General features: G+C 40.2%; 1 protein-coding gene across 1 annotated transcript in view; it reads left to right on the forward strand.

Moving 5' to 3' along the window:
- LOC122796720 overlaps positions 1-17001 on the forward strand; it is a 284514-nt gene extending 267513 nt beyond the window's left edge. The window contains exon 4 of the mRNA XM_044065419.1: positions 15821-17001. Within this exon, the coding sequence (XP_043921354.1) occupies positions 15821-16084 (264 nt within the window). The 3' untranslated portion in view covers positions 16085-17001. The remainder of the gene's footprint in view (positions 1-15820) is intronic.
- The last annotated feature ends 1868 nt before the right edge of the window (positions 17002-18869 follow it).

Raw genomic sequence — 18869 nt, forward strand, 5'->3', positions numbered from 1 at the left:
TGCCTTCCCTTTTGGGATTTTGCTTTATCATTTAGTAGCTTCCTCCTTCTATTGTATAGTTTGTTTATGGCTGGGGTCCACCAGACAGGGCGTCTGCCTTTGGAGGATTGGGTCTTGGTTTTATTTGGGATCGCATGATCCATGCATTCCTGAAGGTGTTCATAGAATGCGTTTATAAAGGATTCTGCGGTCTGGGCTGTATTTTCCACAGGCCGGGGCTTTGAAGGATTCCACCTCAATTTTGAGGAGTGTAAAATTTGCTTTAGAAGTTTTCACTGTGGTTTTCTGGGCAGGGGTGGGGTCGGGATGTGAATATCCAGTGAGATTAGTTTATGGTCTGATCTTACCAGTGAGGGACACACTTCTGGTCTGGAGCATAGAGTCCCCATGTTGGTGATGATCAGGTCCAGTATGTTTTCCCCTCTTGTGGGAGTGGTAACAAGTTGTTCCATAGCATTTGAGTTTATAAATTCTAGGAACCTTTGGGCTAGGGTGTTGGAGCTAGAGTAATGCTCCCAGTCTATGTTTGGGTAGTTGAAGCCCAATATAATGGTGTTTGGAGAGACCTTCATATTTTCCAGTGTTCTCAGGAAAGGCGAGTGGGGTTCCTGGGTTTGGGAGGGTGGTCTGTAGCAGGCTATAAACTGAAAGGCAGTTTTACCCACTGTTAGTTGCACATGGATAGTCTCTGATGCTTCGTGCTTTGCCACCAACCTGGAGGTGTGGGTATCTTTGATGAATATCGATACTCCCCCTCCTTTTGTGGTGCGGTCCAAGTTTTGGGGCCGAAAAGCATGGTATCAGGTAAAACCTGGTAGTGCTGGGGTGCTCGCCCTGAACCAGGTTTCTGTTACTGCACAGATATCGATGTTCTCCATGCTAAGGAGAGTTTCAAGTGCGTGCATCTTGCCGTTTAGACTTCTGGCGTTGAGTAGCATTACTCTTAGTTTCTTATCCCTTGTGATACCTATGGAGGTGGGTTTGTCTTTTGAGCCTTGCCTAAAAAGGCACTATGGGGTAGCAAGAGCCTTTGCCAATATCAGCCCAGGGTGACAGGTGCAAGCCGTCCTGTGGCTTGTCGAGCATATCATCCCAAGCTGACAGGCATTGGATCCCCTTTGAATGACACCAGTACTTAAGCCAATTGTTGAAATTGATCATCTTGTCTTCATATTGTGGCATCATTCTTGGTGAGGGATGCTACTCAAGGTCAGGGTCATACCGGCCTGGGCTACATGCTCAGAGAGCTCCTTTATGTCTCTTTCATGTAGTCCAGGTCATTCACACCAGCATGGACAATGACTGAGTCGCCTTGGGTGACCTGAGTGCTTGTGTTATGTGGCGGATCCTAGCACCCGACAGGCTGCTCACCGTGACCCTCTCCTTGTTCAGCCTGGTGGCGTCGTCAGTGTGCGTGTGCGATAGAGTCACCTATTACAAGTGTATCAGGTGTGTTGTTTAGTCTTAAGGGCTGTGACTGTTTGGCACACTGGCTTTGTGAGATATGTGTTACGCCGTTGTTTTTTTGGGGTAGCGGCTGCTTGGGTGTCTGCTTTGGAGGTCTCTGCTGCCCGGCAGATCTTTATGTATGTTTTTGTGTGATTATGTGTTTGGTTTGCTGTCGTGGTAGGTCTATGTGAGACTGGAATTGTAGTGAGTATGGTTTCCTTCTCCTCCTGACTGGTTATGCCAGTACTGAGTTGAGAGAGCTTAGCCTCCAGTTTGGCTATATGGTTGCATCTCTCACATGTGGAATTTGTTGGGGGGGAGGAGAGGAGTGTTGGTGTACATGAGGCAGTTGTACATAACATTGCCTCATCCAGGATTCACCAGCTGGACTGGAGGAGATTGACATTGACAGCAGTGACCTTTGGACAATATACGTAATGAATTCCTAAACTGTGAAAAGGGCCAGTGGGGGGTGAGGGTGTAGTGCTTTTTAATTTTTAGTTAGCGACTTATATAATTGCTTTAGTGAGCAAGTGCCAGGTAACCAAAAGTGAAAGAAACAGAAATAAGTACAGTAAACGTGCAGATATCTTAGTGAGCCAGAGAAGGCACGAAGCGCGTGTGTGGAATAGCGTTCCAGGATACAACAAACAAACAAACAACAAGTATATAAACAAAAACTTATTCATAGCAGACCTGGATATAGTCTGCGCTACAAACAACAGGTGTACCAATTCTCAGTCAGTAGATACAGTTCAAATCAGGCACCATAAACCTCAACCAGAAATTCTCAGCTCAGAAGGGCAGGCCAGCCTCTTCTCCCACAGAAGGTGAGACCCACGAACCCTCTTAATGTAAAATAACTGCTGGAAAGCCTAAGCCTAAGTAACCAAAAGAAGACACTTTAAGAATAACAGACACTGGGCTCTCAATCAGTCAGTCCCAAATTTAGAAGGATGAAAGCTACCTGTCCTGCCACCAGTGCCGCAAACCCAAACCTTCCTAATGTAAAACAACTTGGTCTGAGCCCAAGTGCTTAATCAAAGACTTAGAATGACAGCTAAACTTTAATCAAGTTACTGCAAAGCATATAAATACAATTGAATACTTTTAGAGAATGCCTGGATTGGTGTACAGTAACAAAACAAAGCTAGATCCAGCCAACCCAGTCTATGTCTATGCCACAACAAACAGGTGCACCAACTTAAGTAAGAAGCAGTTCATGCATGCACTATAAACTAGCCTTCAATCAGAAATTCCCAGCTCAGAAGGGCAGGTCCCAGCCTCTCCTCCCACAAGGTGCAGACCCACGAACCATGTAAAATAACTGGCCTGATAGCCTAGTAGTGCTTACCAGAATTAATACACTTTTAGAATAACAGACACTGAGCCCTCAATCCGCAGAGTGAAAACTTCAGTTCAGCTAAATATTCCTTCTCACACAGTTGAAATCAATTTAAATACTGTAATTTTTTGAAAAAAAGGTATAAAAATTCTAATTCTCTTATTCCAGTGGAATATATAGAGTTGTTTTAGCAATGACTGAAGTTTTTTTAAGCAGAAAATATTTCACACTGTTGAAAAAATAAAGGAGAAAAACAAATTCTTCATACGTCCAATATAAAGTGTTGTTAGCCAGTCAAAGCTGAGGTTTTTAAGCAGAAAATATTTCACACTGTACCACTTAAATAGGCAAGGACAGGAAATCAAAGAATGTGACTACCCCACACCTGTAATTACTAGCAAATAACAAAAAACACTGACTAACTACCAGTTCAGTTAATATTTCTTCCAAACTGCAGAGCAGAGTGAAAACTTCAGTTCAGCTAAATATTCCTTCTCACACAGTTGAAATCAATTTAAATACTGTAATTTTTGATTTTTGAAAAAAAAGCAGATAAAGGTACTTAAATTCTCTTATACGTCCAGTGGAATATAGCAAGTTGTTAGCCAGCCAAAGCTGAGGATTTTAAGCAGAAAATATTTCACACTGTACCACTTAAATAGGCAAGGACAGGAAATCAAAGAATGTGACTACCCCCACACCTGTAATTACTAGCAAATAACAAAATTCAGCAAACACTGACTAACTACCAGTTCAGTTAATATTTCTTCCAAACTGCAGAGCAGAGTGAAAACTTCAGTTCAGCTAAATATTCCTTCTCACACAGTTGAAATCAATTTAAATACTGTAATTTTTTTGAAAAAAAAGCAGATAAAGGTACTTAAATTCTCTTATACGTCCAGTGGAATATAGCAAGTTGTTACAAAGCTGAGGTTTTTAAGCAGAAAATATTTCACACTGTACCACTTAAATAGGCAAGGACAGGAAATCAAAGAATGTGACTACCCCCACACCTGTAATTACTAGCAAATAACAAAATTCAGCAAACACTGACTAACTACCAGTTCAGTTAATATTTCTTCCAAACTGCAGAGCAGAGTGAAAACTTCAGTTCAGCTAAATATTCCTTCTCACACAGTTGAAATCAATTTAAATACTGTAATTTTTTTTGAAAAAAAAAAGCAGATAAAGGTACTTAAATTCTCTTATACGTCCAGTGGAATATAGCAAGTTGTTAGCCGGCCAAAGCTGAGTATGGCAATGGTCACGGCTCACCTGAGGCGTCAAGGATTCCAGGTGTTTCCATATCTAGATGACTGGCTCCTTACTGCTACTACCAGGCATCAACTCCTTCAAGCCAGGGACTATACAATATCAGTTTGCTCCCAGCTAGGCATTACCATAAATTTCGAAAAATCTGCCTTGTTGCCCTGTCAATCTATTATTTATATAGGAGCAGACTTAGATACAAGGACCTTCGGACACGGTGTCCACAATTCGCCAGCAAGTTCAAGTCCTCATGCAATGCAAAAGAGTGCAAGTCAAGTACGTCCTTCAAACTCTAGGTTCTATGGCGGCGGCAATTCTTCTGATACCCCTGGCCCGCTTTCACATGAGAAGCCTGCAGTGGCTTCTTTTCACGCAGTGGTCTTTCCAACAGCTCCCCATGTCTCACATGATCATCATTGCAGAAGCATGCAAAAGGCACCTTTCCTGGTGGATGGTCTCCCCACTAGTGGTTCAGGGCAGACCCTTCATTCAGCCCCCTCCGGTTGCTACATTGACCACGGAAGCCTCCCTGATAGGGGGGGGGGCATTGTCAGGGAAGGACAGTCCAGGGCACTTGGCAGGATCACAAGTACCATCTGCATATAAACGTCCTAGAAATGAGAGCCATGCTCCTAGTGTTGCAAGCTCTTCAGGACTCTCTTCCTTCTGGGGCCATTGCAATTCAAACGGACAACATGTCAGTGGTGTGGTACATCAACAAGCAGGGTGGAACCAGGTCCTACCCCCTATGTCAAGAAGCGCTCAGACTCTGGCAGTGGGCGATTTCCTCCCAACAATTTCTGATTGCGACGCACATCCCTGGGACGTCCAGCATCATAGCAGACAGGCTCAGCAGAGCTATTCTCATGCCTCACGAGTGGTCTCTGAATCAGGTAGTTGCGGATTTAATCTTCCGCAAATGGGGTCAGCCTTGCTGCGACCTTTTTGCCACCCCCTTCAACAGCAAATGCAGCAACTACTTCTCCCTTCTTCTGCTTCCTGGTCACTCTCCCAGAGACACTCTAGTCCACGATTGGCCTCAGGGACTTCTTTATGCCTTCCCTCCATTTCCCCTGATACCGAAACTCATTCAGAAAGCTATGTCGTTGGGTTGCAAAATGATCCTCATTGCCCCCTACTGGCCTCGACAGATATGGTTCCCATTCCTGCACCATTACCTTCTCGAGCGGCCTCGGACTCTGGATCTGATTCCAGACCTACTGATTCATCAATCAGACGGGCTCCATCAGTCCCTTCAAACGCTCCAGCTCACAGCTTGGTTGCTCCACTTCCAACCTTTGCCAGGCTTCCCAGTATTTCCCCGGCCATACGCGACATTATTGTTTCCTCCCATAAGTCTGCCACTAGAAGGACTATGCTAGTAAATGGAAACGTTTTTCTTGTTGGGCAGAGGATAAGGAACATAGATCCCTTCACAGCCCCTATCCACGAAATCTTGGAGTTCCTAACAGAACTCTTTCATTCAGGGTCCGCTTCTGCTACAATCAGGATTCAATTAGCGGCCATTTCATATTTTCATGTCTGGTTTTCTAATGCAAACATTATGTCTCATAAGCTATGTAAAGCGTTTCTATGAGGGGCTACTCTCCTTAAACCCCCAGTGAGAGATCCCCCTCCTCCTTGTGACCTTAATTTGGTACTAACCTCATTAATTATGCCCCCTTTTGAACCAGCAGCTTCCTGCTCCATTAAGTTTCTATCTTGGAAAACTCTCTTTCTGGTAGCTATTACTTCAGCCAGACGTGTCTCTGAACTTCAGGCACTATGCGTCCGTCCTCCATACTTAGTATTTCATAAGGACAGGGTCGCTCTGAGGACTAATCCCTCTTTCCTTCCGAAGGTCTGCTCAGAAAATAATTTGAACCAGTCTATAGACCTACCTGTGTTTTTCCCTAACCACACCAACAAGGCAGAATACAAGTTACATCAACTGGATGTTCATAGACAGTTGCGTTCCTACCTGCATAGGACAAAGGATATAAGGAAGTCTGACCAACTTTTCCTTTCCTATGCTCGGGGCAAACAGGGTCTCCCAGTTTCCAAAGTGACTTTATCCAGGTGGTTGTCTCATATCATTACCTTTATCTATCAACTAAGGAACAAAGTCTTGCCAATCAAACCGAAGGGTCATTCTACCAGGGCCTTAGCTATCTCTGTAGCCTTCCAGTCTAGGTTGCCCATGGACTCTATCTGTGCCGCTGCTACGTGGGCAAATCCTCGTATCTTTATTTCTCATTACAAGTTGGATTTGGTCTCCAGAAGTAGAGCTGACTTTGGTTCGACTGTTCTGAAGAGTCTGTTCCAATGAGCCACCCAGGATTGTAGGTGCTAGGGATGCTGTCCCAACCAGCAAGAATGAAGGCGAGATTGACAACTTAACATAAAGAAGTTATGTACCTACCATAACATTCCATGTTAGTTGTCTTCATCTCGCCTTCATTCTTGCGTCCCCCCCTCCATCCCCCTGTCCTATTGGACTGAGAGGAATTCAGTTTTCACTGGCTGAGTGTTCTCTGGTTTGTTTCCTTTACTGACATAGACAGTAGGACAGGTTTGTTTAACCATTTGTTTGGAGGGGTTTCTTCCTATAGCTATGTCTGGGGTTAGCTATTTCAAACGAGATCTGGGTAGCTAGCACTAGGCATCATGGGATAAGGGGTAACCTCGAGCCAGTAAACAGCTCTTGAGCTATTGAAGATGGCCGAGTCGGAGCCGATCCAACCAGCAAGAAAGAAGGCGAGATGAAGACAACTAACATGGAACGTTATGGTAGGTACATAACTTATTTTTACTTGGACACTTAAAACCGTTTTCAGTATGCATAATTAAGGTGTAAAGTGTACAGGAACTCCACCTTTAGTAATTTATATTTGCATTTTTCAAGTTGTCACCCTCTTTCCCAAAAGAAAAGCTTTGTCAAGGGGCAGTGTATTTGTGTTTCCAGGATGACATCACATAACGAGGATCTTGTTCCAGAACTGGATAAAGTAGCTAGCATGTTTATTGCTAGAGGTTACCCCCTCCTCTTGATAAATGAAATCAGACTGTAAAGTTTTTCATCCACCGTCTTATCAGCTTTGGGAGTCATCCCATCAGTTAGGACTGCAACAGTGAAACATGAAGAACATAGTACAGTTATGTAAACTTAGCATAAATATAGATGTCTGAATGTAGTCACTGTTGCATTATTCTTTCCCTACCTCCTTCCTCTCTTACCGGGCAGGTTGTTCCCCCTCTTCAGTTCAGACTGGGCTTAAGGTTACACACTGTAGTATCCTGTGGCTAAGGCCTGTAACATTAGGGACCACCTGCGGGCTTCTTTTTGTTGGGGGCAAGAAAGAAATGAAGTTATGGTGCCAGCTGACCCCCTTTATACCAGGATTTCTTGACGTCATCCAGGGTGTCAACCATCTCCTGAAGTGGAAATAAGTTCTCCAATTGTCAGGCTGGCCTCGAGCTTCTACAGTAGGAAATGTCATCAGTTAGGGCTGCAAAAGTGAATGCGCTCAAACGTCTACATTTTGTTTTAAGTTTACACAACTGTACTTTCTCCCTTTTTATGGAATTTGCCATGGGCAATTACCACAAGCTTCCTCATAGAATAGATCTGTGCACACAAGACCAGGAAAGTTTGATAAACCCAACCACAGTCAACTCAACTGAGTGCCTGGATGATTTGAGTCTAATACCTTTTAGGCATTTATTTCATGAGGACATGAAGCAGGTACTAAAAGATGCAAGAAAACCTCTGCTTGAAAATAAAATGTTGGTAAGAGGAAACAGTTTTCTAGTTGCTGCCTAACCAGTAGTCAGAGTTAACTGGGGGGGCTAATAGAGCCTGCACTACCCCAGGCCGAGCTAGTCCCTTCCTCCCTCCTTCCACCCCCTGCTTACTTTGACTATCTTCAGAAAAAAGGAATTAGTAAAAATCTATTTCTTAGATAAAAGACAAATATATTTTTGCCTAGGCTATATTATCTATTCATCTCTGTTCCAAAAAGTGTTCTCAGTGTGTTTAATGTTATCTCTGTGAACTACAACTTGTGAATACTGTAACTGTTGACAGTGTTCTATTTCAGTTTGTCTGTCCAAATATTTGCAGTATGTATGTACTGGTTCACACTGTATGAACTGAAGTTGAATTTTTACTTTGTAATATATCATTCTTCTGTATTAGGTTTTGCAATAACTTTATGTAATTATAACTGTATTATATCAATGAGGAGCCATTAAGCAAATGTAAAATAAATAAATAACTACGGCCCATCAGGAATTTTATACCACTGGTGCTTAAATATTTGGGTCAGTTGCTTTACGTTGGCTGCTCTTTTTTTCGCTGTAAAGGTTAATCTTGTGGCAGTTTCAACATCTGCCCATGGGTCCTTCTTTGTCTTCTCTTGTTTGTGGTAAAACAGTTTCTGAAAGGAATTTTCACCTGAGATGACCTTGTAAACAGCTTGGTCCCATACCGCTCAACCTGTTAGAGCAAGGAATCTAGACAAAGCCATAAATAAAAGTGGTACAAAGGCCCAGAAGTAAGGACAGTTTTTAAATATTACTCTTAAAAACTTAGAAAGTTGATAGAATAACAGGTTTTGCATTAGCATGAATTTTCTAAAGGGTATGAAGTTTGAGACTCAAATGTCTTTCATTGTTTTCTAACTTGTCTTTAATGATTTGCCACTTATTTGCCAGAAAACCACAGTTTAATGAAAAACAGATCAAAAATCGGAGGCAAAAAATCTGGGCATTCTGTGAAAATGTGTACAATTTAGAAGTATGGTTGGTCCTCCATGGGATCTCAACTTTGTACCGTAGAATTTGACCGTCACCTTTTGAACCTGCTCATCAAACTAATTTAAGGTTTTTGACTTGGAAAACAGTACTCATCGTTACTCTGACATCAGCAAAAAGAATGTCTGCATTGCAAGCTCTCTTGGTAGGTGAACCTCACCTCATATTCCACGAAGATAATGTCACATTAAGACCAACCCCCTCTTTTATCCCCCAAGTGGTTTCAGAGTTTACTTTGAACAAACCGTCAATTTCAGTTTTCTACCTAGAACCTAAAAAGCAGGCAACTCCGATACTAGCTTGATAGAACCAACTCCTTTAGAAAAGCTGGACAGCTATTTCTTTCTTTTCTAGGGCTGAAAAGGGGGCATCCTGTGTCTAAACAGACAGTTTCTAAGTGTTTGTCCTTTGTTGTTGCTTTCTGTTATTCCCACCATGACAAATCAATTCCATGCAGTATAAAGACACATTCAACTAGAGCCTTGTCTCTTTCGATGGCATACTGGAAAGAGGTGTACTTAAGAAGTATTTTAGAGGCAGCTACATGGTCTTCTCTACATACCTTTATATATCGTTAAAAACTGGATTATTTTTCAAGGTCCAGGGATATGACCATTCTCCAAGGACACCTGGATCCATATCTTTCTGTCTCCCAGGTTGAATAGGCTTTGGTAGTCAACCCATATAGCCTAAAGGCTACTGCAGTAGTGGGAATGATAAACATAGTACAGTTGTGTAAGTGGCACTTACCATAACAGTAGATGATCAGATGCTCACTGCTGAAGTAGCCACACCCACCCTCCTTCCCCCTAGTCTTGTATTTAGTTTTAGTTTGGATATAAAGTGGGGTTATGCATTTTTACCTTTATATATTTCTTTGTTTTTGTGTTTTTGGTTCATGATTGTTAATCACTCTTTCTTTCTGTATGGGCAAGAAAGACCTGAAGAAATCTTCACTCTGACTGCTGATTTGCCTTCTTGGGTCTAGCCAATCAGCAGTCAGAATGAAGGTGTGGGGAGGGCAGGGGAGCCATAGCTTTGTGAAGATGGCTGGTTGTTGTTTCCTAGGCAAGGAAACAATCCGTATAGTCTAAAGCTACAGCAGCAGTGAAGAATTCGTACATCTATGGGTAAGTGCAACTTACACACGTGTACTTTGCCTCTGGTTTTTGATTATTTGTGTGGGTTACTATACAGTGGTTTGTCATACTTTTCTGCCAAGCTACATTTGGCAGTCATCTGTGCCCGTAGATCTTCCTGTTTTTAATGATAACTTAAATGGGTTTTGAAAGAGATTTTACTTAGTTGTCCACCTAGGAAACATGTGGCTCCTGCTTGGCATCTCAGTTTTGTGCTTGAGAAACTTACTTTGTCTCCATTTCAAGCAGCTCACAAGATAGGGTTGCCACCTTTTCAAGTGCCCAAAGTGGGACACAGGGTGTGTGGCCAAATGTATGATGTCAAAGTAGGTGTGGCTAAAATTTACTGTGATAACTATGTGAGGAATAAGTGAAGTATGCCGAGGGTTTGGGGGCCACTAGCCTCCCAGAAGCCAAGGGGTTCTAGGTGCTCAGTGGTGCATTCTAGAGCTTTTTTTCCAACCTTTTTGACTCATAACTGGCCTGATCAAAACTTTATGATTAAGACAAGAAATTCCTTCAAGAAAGAAAATGTGTTCGTGATTTAATATTCAGTACACTAACAATTTCTACCGCGAGAATACTGAAGTGCAAGGAAAGAGCAGAAGATGTTGTATATTGGCCAGGAATGTCAATAATGCCAGACATTAACATTTTCATACTTAAAAAATCTTTGGAAAGTGCACATTGATGCAAAATCTGTTGTTGCTTTTCTGTAACTAAATCACTGAGGACTACAGTCAGTAATGCCAAATGTTATAGGTTCATACTTCTGATTCTGTGAAAAAAAATCACGTTTATACAAAACATGTCTTATCTAAAAGTCTGTATCTCTCCACCACTGTTATTATTACTCCCTCTTCCTCAGACTCTCTGGCTCACTCTTAATATCATGCCCACTTTCTTACTTGCTTTCTCTCTCTCTCTTTTACCGATTCTCTCTCATACTCATTCTTTGTTACTCTCATATTATTTCTTTCTCTGTCTCTCTCTTTCCTGTCCTTCCTACTTGTACGATTTCTGCCTTTCTACTCTCTCTCTCTCTGTCTGTCTTGCTAACCACAAGCCACTTCCAATGCTTACCATCCCTGTAAAATGAGTGTGTGTTCTTGCAGCAGACGATCCTCATCTGGTCAGCAAAAAAAAAAAAAGTTCCAAGTAAGTTTTTAATCTCTAGTTTTCCCTTCTCATTTCCATCCTTTCCTGATCACGTGCAGCAGCACTGCTATACTGACAGTATATTTCCTTTAACAACAGCAGACAACAATGATACCTTTCTTGGCCTCTCAACTGTCCAGAATTTTTGTCATATTTTTGGACAGTTTTTCTTAAAATTTGTGGTTTTCTGGCAAATAATTGAGGACTGAAGTCATTAAGTAATGACATGTATTTGAGTTTCAGAAAATGCATGCTTAAACAAATCATGTTATTCTAGCAGCTTTCTAAGTTTGTAAGAGCAATATTTGAAATCTGTCCCTATTTGTGTGCTTTTGTCCCCCATTATTTTAGGCTTTGTCTAGATTTCTTAACACTAAGAGGTTGAGATGGGATGCCTCTCACCTTTCCCTGATTTTGCCTCATATTTTTGACATGCCTTTTTTAAACTGTTTGATTTTCTGGTAAAGCAGAGAGCACTGAGGATTACAGACAGTAAATAATGCCAACCTAGACATTACATATTTTCATACTTAATGTTCAAAAATGTATGTTGATATGGCAAAAAATGCTGTTCTATTAATTTTTTATGTGACTTAGAGTACTACTAAGTTGCCAGGGATTTTCAGTCCTCGTCCCACATTTTGCTTTGTCCTTGACCCTGATTTTTGGTAATGTTTGCTGAAAAAGTCAGAAATGGCATTCAGTTTCCATAGGTTGATATACTAGTGCTCTGCTCAAGGGTTCTACCTACCAACACTCTGGTATAGCCATTCACTGTCGCATATTTGACTACCTAATGCAGAAGTGGCAGTATGCAAATAGCATGTGAAATGTCTGAGAATTTTAGTTATACATTCAAGTAAAAATGTAAAAAAACAGCATAGTTGGCCAACAACTAGGAAGTAGTACTGCAATGCATATAAGGTAAGCAAAGGAAACTTTTTAAAATTTGCAGTATTCGCCACTGTAGTGCGATCTTGAAGTGGGTATATATAGTTAGGGTGTGGGGGAGGGATCCCCCCACCTTGGTTGGTTACATTTGTGATGTTGGCCAGCTATGAACTATTTGATGAATTATTTTTCGTTGTTAAACTTTTTCAGAAAGCTAAACTTTCATTGTTTAACGTTTGATCATTTGCTGTAATGTTTTTTTGATGCGCGAACATAGACCCAATAGATCTTGCATGCATTAACTGAGTGGGGAAGACAGCTCCCATCTTGCTGATTTAATGTTTTTTATTGTAACACCAGCAAACCAGGACATTTTCTTTCCCGCTGATAGTTAATGCAGGCACAGGGACACACAATACTGGACAATGACGGTCTGTCTCACAATGGGACAGGTGGCAACCTTATCATGAGACTGATTTGAGGTTTTTATCATGGAAGACTATTTTATTCATTACTCTAACATCTGCTAAGCAACTATCTTGGTTACAAGTAATTACAGTGAGTTAACAGTACCTCATTTTTCATAAGGATAAGGATTCTTTGAGAACCAAATCCTACTTTTTATTTGAGAGTTACTTTAAGCCAGACTATTCATCTCCCAGTCTTCTTTCCTGAACCAAACCAAAAAAAAAAAAAAAAACTAGTGATAAAAGATACTTCACTCTCTGGATGTACTCGAGCAGGTCAGGTACTACCTTTCAGGAAAGCTGACCAGCTGAAAGAACAATCAGTGACAGATTAACCATTTCGGGATGGTTCTCTCATGCTATTTTTTTTTTTGTTTTTTGTGTTATAGTCCACATACTCAATTAAATGGCAGGGTTACAGTTCATTTAACAAGGGCATTGGTGTCTTTCTAGAAAGGAGTGGACGTTAGAAGTATTAGTTTGTCCTCTGGGTATACTTTTATAAAGCACTGCAGATTGGATTCCTTTTCCAGGTCTAGAATGGGTCTTGACAGGATCATACTTCAGGGGCTCCTGGGGTCTTAATTATTGGCCTCCCTCTCTTTTCTATTCCTGTCTAAGCTGTGGTAACCTACCCATATATCTTAAGCTACTGCAGTGGTGATCGATGTGTTAAACATAATAGAATTATGCAAGTACATTTGCTGTAGCAGTAGCAGTTCTAATGGAGCACTATTGCAGGCGCTGTCCTTCCATCTAGCCTCTGCTTTCTGCTTATTTATGTTATGTTACCAGGGTGTGCTTGTTGTCATCCTTTTGTTTATAGTTCACTTTGTTTCCTAGTGCAAGTTTTCAGTACTTTTGCCTTTTTCCTAGACACAACATGCCCTTAAGAAATTGGTGCTTGAACTGCCTTAAGGAGTGCCCCATAACTTCTAGTAGTTGGCGCACCTGAAGGGCTCTCAAAGCACTATAAAGCTGGCCGGAGCAGAGGGATAAGTCCTATATAGTTTAGGAATCTGCTACGATGATCCATTAGAATGTCAACTGTTATGGTAAGTTTACTTGCACAACTGTACTTTTTATTAACTTTTTTATCTTAATTAGACTAGTATTAAAAAAGTCCTGATCTTGGGCTCCCCCCAATTAATTTTGACTTTGTCTAGAATTCTTGAGCAGTGAAGTTGAGAGTTGCAGGAAGATTTGGAGTAGCAGGGTAAATTTCTGAAAATGCATTACAGTTCAAAAGACATTGTGGTCACAGACTACAAAGTTGGGGGGGGGGGGGCACTTGTAGGCCACATAGGCTGATGTGGGCCTTGGGTTCCAGTTCCTGGTTTAAATCATATAGAAGTTGGTTTGGTTGTGTGAAAAACTGTAGCAAAGCTGAATTGTGAAACTTACGAGTGGACCTTCTGAAATTTTGATTTTTGTGTTTTTTGCATATTTTGCTGAAAGTGGGAAGAACAGGAGGTTGACCGCCCATTTTTGGGAAGTATTTTGAGTAATGACAGTACATGAGCTGAAAGTAAAGTAGTTTTAAAGCAAGGAGGAGTGGGGATGCATTAAACCTGTGAGTGTTAGGATGAAGGAAATGCCTTTCATCTGTACTGAATGTGAAACAGATAGGGATTTGTGGGAAGAACTAGAGATTTTTTAAGTATGTTATGTAATATGTATTTTGGTATGGTAGTGAAGACCTAGCACAGTGGACACGATGGAATCAGACAGTTACCTATTTCACACTTTAACACCAATGCATGTTGTGTGGACATTTTTGTGTAATATGGTATATAATGAAGATTACATGATTAATCAGTTATGCAGGAAGAATGGTGGAAAGAAGATGGAAAGCTTGGTGACTGTACTTTAGTACTGAAGAAGTTATTTTTAGGGTAGGATGTTTGGATTTTTGTGTTAGGATCGTTGAGTGAGCCTTAACAGTTTATTCTTGTTTGGAGGGGTAGTTAAGTATGTTAAATAATTCCATTGTTGTCATGTGGGTAACAGTAATTTTAAGCGATATGTGGGAATGATAAACTGCTAAGGTAAATTTTGTCAAAGAAAGCGTTCTACATTAAGATAAAGTGTTTATTGGGTTTGAGGGATTTTCCTTCTTTGTGTCGTAAACGTTTCTGTTCTTGAATTGTATGTATAGTATATTATGTATATTATTTTTTTTATTCAGTACTAGTTTTACAATTTTTGGACCTCAAATGCACCCATATTTTTTTATTAGTAAAACATTGCTTCTCTTTATATGCATAATACTTTGGGTGCTTTTTCATATGATGTTGACATGAAAAGTGGATGTATGTGAACTTAATGTTTATATTGTGGTAACACTGGCAAACCGGGACATTTCTTTTCCTGCTCATAGTTAATGCAGGCATTGGGGCACAAAATACAGATATTAGTAAGTAAGGAGAGCCACATCCGCTCATGTCTTGAACTGTGTTTACCATCTTACAGTGTAAACTTTTGTACTTGAGAAAACTTCATTAGTACGAGTTATGACCTAGGCCCCTCTGACGTCTTTATGTTTTTCAGTATTATGTCAAAGTAGTCTACATATCTATTTACTCCCTTAGTTAGGCTTTATTAACACAGCTATAGAATTTGCCTTTATAAAAACAGGGAACATATGCCGGCCACTTTGCTGCCTGTTACAATAACAGGAAAGGAATGTAACATTCAGTCTCACACTAAATTTAGAGTGCCTGACACACATCTTTAAACAGTCAGAATTACAGAATATAAAAAGAACTTACATTTACTATAAGATGTTTTTTTTTCTTTTCCCATTACAATCATATGCTGCTTCCCCCCTGTACATGGAGAGGAAAAACAGAAAGCTGCTGATCTACTGGTGTAATGGGGACCCAAGTCAGCTCCTGACCAGCTATATCAAGTGTTCCCAAGTCTTCCTCACTTTGCAGGTTGACCCATCTTGGAGAAAAACAATGTGTGTAATGAAGTTAAGACCAAGTTGTGTGAAAGAGGGATGAATGAGGTGGAGAGGCAAGAACAGGGATTCTTGATGATGAGAGTTGTATAGTTAGCCTTAACTGAATGTAGTCTGAGGTAGTAGGGGAAAGACAGCGTGAACACTGCTAGTCATTGGGGAAGAGAGAGTGAACACTGCTAGTCATAGGGGAAAGACAGCGTGAACACTGCTAGTCAGTAGGACCTAGAGGCAGACTACTACTTGCAATGCATTCACAAAAATAAGTTGTTTATTGTAAAAATAAATAATTAAAAACTGCCATTTTATTTCTGTTTTTCAGTCCCATGTCAAGAAACGTCGTAGAGCATTTCACGTCAGTTGTAATGATGAACCAACTAGAGATGTTGCTGTCCAGACTGAGTTAATACTGAGAAGAGTTCCCAGGAAAGATGCCACTATAAATCCTAGAACACTTCAGGATAAGGCTATTCAGGCAACAAATAATTGTACAAAGTGGACTTTAACAGATAATCTTATAGCGAAGTATGCACTGGTGATTGAAAGTAATGGAGCTAGAGACCCAGCAGTCAAGGTGGAAACATGATCTGTCTACATCAAAAGTTACCATTTGGTAGCTATTGCTCCTTTTCAGTGACCGGTCTGGCTTTGTTTCATGATATTCACTGTAAGATCTTACTCAGGGATTTATGCAAGTTTTGCAAGTTTTTGTACAGTGCAAACCTTTTTGTTGTTGTCTTGTAAAGAAATCCCATCACTTCAGATAATGTCAGTAGTTGGAACACAGATGTGGCACCTGTGGCTTGTGAGATCTGTACAGAATTTTAAACTAGCTGTTTCTAGTCTTCCATGTGTCTGGAGTGTTAGAGATCCTGAGGCAAGACTAGTACGGCATATGTCATATGCTGGATTATCTTGTGGAAGAAGACCGTGTGACAGCAGCCTTTCTTATAGCTGATTCAAGTGGCTGCTTGAAACGTAAAGGAAATGTAAGTTGTAACCTGCTTATAGCAGCTCTTACTAACAAGCTTATCACATGTCCTGTTTGAGAAGTGAACAGCAGAATAAAGTAACTCTTTTTTTTTTTAATATTCAGTCTCATAGAGCTGATGAGTGACTTTTGTGAAGTGGACCAGCAACAACAGAAGTAGCAGTGTACTGTTTTCCACAGTATCCGCGTAGGCTTTATGTGTATTCTACGAAGTATTATTTATCTAACTTTTGAAATGGAATATGCTGTATTGCAATGAATTGATAAAGAAAATTAAATATTGCATTTGTTTTCCTTTTAAGCCAAATTGTTTTAAACAGTGGCACCTAAATGAAGCTGTAATCCTGTAAATCATCCATACGTTGTTAAGTATGATAATCTAAACTCAGGAATGCTGGAATACTGTTTTCTTTCCTCCCAGCATCTTCAAAAGTGGCATTTTTGTATATATAAGTAATAAATTATCTTTACTAGATGACCATTATTAAGTTATAAATGAATTTTGAATTCAACAGCAACTGACTGACTCACTTATTCCCATTCCACACATTTAGCTTAATGACTAAATGTCCACTAAATAAAACATTTAAATACAGAGCTGTAGTACAGTAATACGTCTTTAAAATAAATGTTCATATGTCTTCCCTGGCTGAAATGCTGGGAACAAACTTTGTTAATTTGTTTTCTCTTTTATGGAGTAGATTGTAAGAATATGAAAAAAGTTATTTCTACTCAAAACACCTTTAATATGTATCTGCAACTTATGGTCAGGTACACTGAATCAGCAGAACTTTTTTTAGTATAGCAGGCAACAGAAAGCACACACTTGACTTCCGACACCATTTTAGAACATCCTGTTTTCTACATGACTTTCATGTACATATCTGCTTATCTTCTTTGGGGAGGATAATTTTTAACAAAATCCTAACACTTGGATTTGCCCATTTTATTTATTTTTTCAGCCTGAAGTTGAAAAAGCTGTTGTACCTTTTTGTAAGAAGCTAATGTTATTTTAAGCTAGCTAGATTAGGGAGTTATGAGGTTGCCACACACACACACTTCGTTGAAGGTTTGTGCGTTAGGCCCGGCAAGCCAGCACGTAAAACTCTACTGCCAATCATTAGCGGACCGGAGTTCCGCTGTGGCGACCCCTAACCGGGAAAAGCCGAAAGACACAATCATATATATATAAAATATTTCATTTTGCTCAGCGATCTGTTCAGTTTTCCTCTCTATTTTAAAGTATTGCACATCTCCCATTAAGCCAAAGGACTTATCTACTTTTCAACAACATTTTCCCAAACTTCAGCTTATTGCCACATTTCAGTTTATCTTTGCATCATATTTTGCAGTATTTACTGATGATGTTGAAGTTGTTTGATAAATATAAATGTGCTAGGCAAGCAGAGCTGTAGATTTCCACTGTCATTCTTGTTTAAACCGTATGTGTAATACTGATTGTAAACATTGCATTAAGTTTGAATAGGCTTCAAAATTAAGACGGATTAAGAAACGAGAAAGCTTTTGCTATTTTTCTGATGTGAAAAGATTTTTCTTTCAGCTTCTCCAGTGACTTGTTTGGTTGATCCTGGAAAAACTGAAAGCCAAAAAACTTGCCCAGAAAAGGGCACAACTTTAGAAAATCACCTTCAGTTTTTCCCTACTGTTCAGCCTTTTTTAGCTACTTTTAATTCTGATACCCCAGACTACAATGAAGTTTATTACTTTTGTCCGTGGATCCACTACTGATATCAGTACATATTATAAGTGAACTAAAACATAGCACCTCCATCTGTACCAGCACTGGATCAGTTATCATATGTTTCAAAGGTAACCTTGGAAGTTAAAGATGTAGCTGTGCCAGAAGTTTATTGTTGGAAGAGCCTGTTTTGCCCTCACTGCTGGGGGCTCTTTATCCTATGCAGAAGGGTCTAGCCCCACTCCCCAGTTTCCATTCTGTTTTTAATTATTTATCAACTTGTTTGCGAAGTTTAGTGTGCTAACTTGCAGACCATTTTCAGCCTCTGCCTGGGCTCAAATGAGCTTAACAACACAGAACAGTACGATTACAGTAAATTGTATATACTTTGACATATTTTGAGTCCATATTAAAGAATATTACATTTGAGGGCAATTCGAAGGCATAGATGCATTTCAGGCTATGAGATACAGAGAAAATAACGACATTACTTTAATGTTTTTTTCTTCCTTTCAACAAAAATCAACAGATGTGAATAACCAGCTAATATGTGTATGTGCAGTTTTCAACCATTGTCCCTACAACATTTGCAGTCATTCTCTACAAACATGCTCCTTTTTTGGAAACCGTCACATTTTTCCAGCTCTGTTTTTTTTACCCTTGCTGCTTGCTGACTATTAG

Source organism: Protopterus annectens, chromosome 3.part0 (assembly GCF_019279795.1).
Source record: "Protopterus annectens isolate FY-2018-M chromosome 3.part0, PAN1.0, whole genome shotgun sequence".
NCBI lineage: Eukaryota > Metazoa > Chordata > Ceratodontiformes > Protopteridae > Protopterus > Protopterus annectens.